Here is a 4,536-nt window from a genome sequence, read left to right as displayed (position 1 = left end):
GTGTACGGTGCAATTTCAATGTCCTTCTTGAGAGTTCGTTGTAGTATGTCCCAAAAAAACATGGCATCACGGCACAGGATAAAACAATGATCAATTGTCTCAGGCACGTTACACAGACGGCAATTCATATTCCAAGGTACAAACATCCCCTTGTCATTAAGAAATGTCTTGACAGGCAGCGTCGCTGTGTGTAGTTTGAAAAAGAACGTTTTAGCGGCTGCCTGAATGCACATCCGCCTAACACGCTTTAGAACACTGATGTCCAAAGACCCCAGATAAGGCTGCCGATACAATGGTGTAGGGAACAAAGACTCAGTGAGAGCCTGGGTCATCTGTTTTCTCGAGAGGCTATACAGGTAATCTAAAGAGAAGCGCACAGTGAGGAAATTGAAAGTGTCAGCAACCTCCTTGAGGAATCCCCACAAAGTCCCCTCACGAGCCTGCACAGTCGGTGCGAATAAGTAAGGCAAATGAAAACTAAGCCGCCTAATGAGCACAGCTACCAGAAACGGGTGGTTTGCCGATTTTAAAAAGAAAAAACGGGAAACAAGTTGATGCACGAACAGGTGAACAAGACCCACTCCACCACCCTCTAAGGGAAGGAACAAGTTGTCACGCCTCATGGGCTCCCATTGAGAGCGCCAAACGAATGTTGAAAATATTCTGTGTATTGCTTGCACCTTCCTCCTCGCACAATGCCGGACTTGAAGGACATACGCGAGCTTTGCAAACAAAAATATGTTACAGACCTGTGCCCTCGCAAACACTGAGAGTTCCCTACCCATCCAAGCCTGTGTTTGCCGCCGTAGAGTTACAATTTGTGAATCCCAGTAGGCTGTACTGTTGCGAACTTGGTGCAGCGGAACGCCTAGGTACTCAAGAGGGCTACTGTTTCAGCATATGCCACCGAACTGGCTTGGCCTAGTTCCCCAATAACCCAACCAAAAGCCTTTGGATTTCTCTAAATTAAGAGCCGCGCCTGATACATCACAGAACTGTTTAGTCAAGTTTAGAGCCTCAAGTACACTCTTTTTGTCAGAACAAAAGAGGGCGGCATCGTCAGCATAGGCTAAAACTTTAACTTCACATTGAGCCAGAGAGAAACCGCGGATAGCTACGCTGTTAATTATACTGAGGCAGAGGGGTTCCAGATATAGGGCAAACAACAATGGAGACAGTGGACATCCTTGACGAACAGATGCTTCTAGTGGTATTGGTTTCGTTAGCTCCTGATTAACAATAACCCTTGTATAGGAGTTCTTATAGCACAGCCTTATGCCTTTGAGCAAGACGTCACCAATATTTGCATACTCCAAGACCTCGAACAAGAAATCGTGCCGAACTTTATCAAAAGCCTTCGCCAAGTCAATTTGAATCAACCAACTTGGCCTGTCTCATCTGATATTGTCTCTAATACTGAACGTGCAATATGGATATGTGTTTGAATACTACGGCCTCTAATACCACAGACCTGATGCGAACCTATCAAGTCCATAATGACGAGCTGCAGACGACTGCTAAGAACCTTGGCAAAAATTTTGTAATCAACATTGCAGAGGGAAATTGGACGATATCCCTCAACAGTTTTCAACCGATTAGTATCTTTGCTTTTGGGAATTAATATTGTGTGCCCAGAATAGAAAGTGGGAGGCAGGACACCCACATCATAAGATGCTTGGAAAACTTCCATCAAAACAGGCACTAGGCAAGGCGAAAAAGGTTTATAGAATTCGCTAGTAATACCATCTGGCCCAGGAGATTTCTGGCTCTGCAGGGCAGAAATGGCTGATTGAATTTCATCCAAAGTGATAGATCCCTTCACTATAGCACACTTCTCATCGTCTAGTCGAGGGAAGTTTCCGAGTAAGGAACTGTAATCGAAACCCTGATTTGGATCATCGCAACTACCAAACAGCTTTCGATAATAGTCGAAGAAAGCAGCAAGAATACCAGGCGCATCGCTGTATGTGCAATCACCATACTGAATTTCCAATATTTCCTTCGCAAGAGCATTCTCTCTTTCATCACTCAGGGCCCGACGAGAAGGTTGCTCATCAAGAAACCTTCGGGACCGAGATCGTATCAAGGCCCCCTTATATCTTTCTGTCGCAAATTGTTGAAGCTCTGCTTTTACGTTATTAATCTCTTCGAGATAGGCACCCGGGTTTACCCTCTCTAGCTCATGTAGCTCCGTTAGGGTGCGCTCAAACTCACGAAGGTGGTGTCTCTTCAGGAAAGCGATTCTTGCTGAGGCCTCAATTGCCAAGTTTTTGATCTCCTGTTTAAACAAATCCCACTTTTGAAAAACGGACAGATCACGGCGTGACCATACGTCCTTCAAACAAGTAGGTACAGCACGCTGAAAGATTTCGTCTGAGAGCAGACAGTTATTCATCTTCCACAACTCCCATCGAGGGTGAAGTACATGCCGAGTGTACCTCCCTATCTGAAGAGACACCATACAGTGGTCACTGAAGAAGATGGGGCGCACCCAGTAGCCAAACACACTTGCTAACGCGTCTACAGAAACGTAAATTCTGTCAAGGCGAGCATTAGAGGAAAACTGAAAATGAGTGAAATGTATACAGTCGCCTTTTTCCTGTGCCACATCCACAAGACTATATTCAGAAACCAAGTCGGTAAGTAATGCAGCACTAGGGTCGTATCTCTTACATACCACTGATCGGTCCTCATCCCTACAAACGCAATTAAAATCTCCCAACAATATAATTTTGCGGTCCGTGCACAAATGTTCAACTAATGACAGAAAGAAGAGCCTTCTCTCGCGCTGCTTTGTGGGGGCGTAAACACAAATAATCCGCCACTGTACACCTGAAATTGTGAGATCACAGCATATAAGTCGCCCCTCGTCATCTATGCAATAAGACAAGGCTGTCATCTCTAGCGTGTTCGCCAGGAATAGCATACAACCTCCTGATAAGCCTCTCGCGTGGCTAACAATAATATTGTATTCCGACAAAAAAGGCTCGAGAGCAGCTGCTGTCTCTTCATCAGAGGACAACTTTGTTTCCTGGATAGCGGCCACACACACACTCCATTTCTTTAAGAGATGCCGTACCTGCTGTTGCCTCCTACGATTACGCATACCCCTAACCTTAAGGGTAGCGACTTGATATGCTGCGACGCTCGCCATTTTGGTGCCAGTCTTAACAAACGCCATCCCCTGGAATGGGGTGGCCCGCCTCCAAATTGGCGGCCTCTCGGGCAGACATCGCCCTCCTCTTTAACGCCACCCTTCCCGTGGCCTCTACACATTGTGCCTTGTGGTCAGCGCCATCGATACACACCTCGTCAGCTGCTGGACGTTTCAAAGGTGCGGTGCTGTCCATGTCTTCCTCTGAGACAGCCAAGGCCTCGGCCCACGAACCCGAGGGGAGCACATCACTCGCTGCCACACTGACAGCCGACAGAGAACCGGACACGCCAGAGATCGACGCCACACACGGCTCACCGTTACCCTCCAACGACGAAACAGAATCAGCAACAGAGGAGGATCGGCGAGCATTCACTGGCTGTATTGCCTCGTCTGACTCCACAGGAGGCATATCCGGACGTTGACCTGTGGCGACGAGGTGTTCCTGTGCAGCAAGCACAGCAGTCTCTGTAGCACTCACGGGGGGGCCCGGGTCCGGTGGTTTTCGTTCTGGAGGCGCGGATGCTAGATGGCCAGTCGCTTCAGATTCTGTGTTGATTTGAGGTGTTGAAGTCTTCTGTTCCCCATCTATTCGATGCTCACGACTTAGTTCTCCGGTCGCGTCGACAACCTCAGACACATCCATGATGTGTTCTAATGCCACGTCATCTTCCCGTGACCACTGGCCTTGACGCAGCCTGTCAGCGTAACTCAAGACACAGTTCTCCGCATTATGGCCAAAGCGTCGGCACTGGGTGCACCGAGGCGTGCGACACTGGCGCCGTACATGCCCAACCCGGCTGCATCGGAGGCACAGTGGAGGTCTCCCTGGGATAAGGACTAATGCCTGCACTCCATAAACATTAAGTGTGTGTGGGATTGTGCTTGCTGACACTCCATCCTTGAGTGTGAGGGAGATTTCACGGTTCGACGTTTCCATATGCTCCATCCCGGGGCACCGCCACTTTTCACGCTCCACAGACTGAACCGTGCCATAAGGCTCTAATGCTTCCACAATCCTCCGGTGTTCCATATAGCGGGGAAGCCAAAGGAGCTTAACCTTCCCGTTACGGCGAGGGTTAGGTGTACACCGAGATATGAGAGACAGATACATTTCCTTTCCTCAAAAAACCATTTTCAAAGGCGCGTGTACTGAATACGGTGTCTTCGTTCACTCTAATGTCCCTCCCTTCTTCCGGTGAGGTTCAGGTGTCCACCGAGATATGCGAGACAGATTCATTTCCTTTCCTCAAAAAACCATTTTCAAAGGCGCGTGTACTGAATACGGTGTCTTCGTTCACTCTCATGTCCCTCCCTCCTTCCGATGAGGTTCAGGTGTCCACCGATATATGCGAGACAGATACATTTCCCTTCCTCAAAAA

The 4,536-nt window shown here is 48.3% G+C and overlaps 1 protein-coding gene across 1 annotated transcript; it reads right to left on the bottom strand.

Annotated features, from left to right (window-relative positions):
• Positions 1 to 3,166: 3,166 nt before the first annotated feature.
• Positions 3,167 to 4,268, bottom strand: LOC149345754 (uncharacterized). The gene has a single exon (XM_089541193.1). The coding sequence runs from the start codon at positions 4,266 to 4,268 to the stop codon at positions 3,168 to 3,170; it is 1,101 nt and encodes a 366-aa protein (XP_089397319.1). The 3' UTR covers position 3,167.
• Positions 4,269 to 4,536: the final 268 nt, after the last annotated feature.

The sequence above is a fragment of the Amblyomma mixtum genome, chromosome 4, assembly GCF_055824585.1.
Source record: "Amblyomma mixtum isolate Tamu chromosome 4, ASM5582458v1, whole genome shotgun sequence".
NCBI lineage: Eukaryota > Metazoa > Arthropoda > Arachnida > Ixodida > Ixodidae > Amblyomma > Amblyomma mixtum.
Note: the sequence above shows the minus strand (reverse complement) of the source record. Positions and strands in the feature narration are given on the sequence as shown.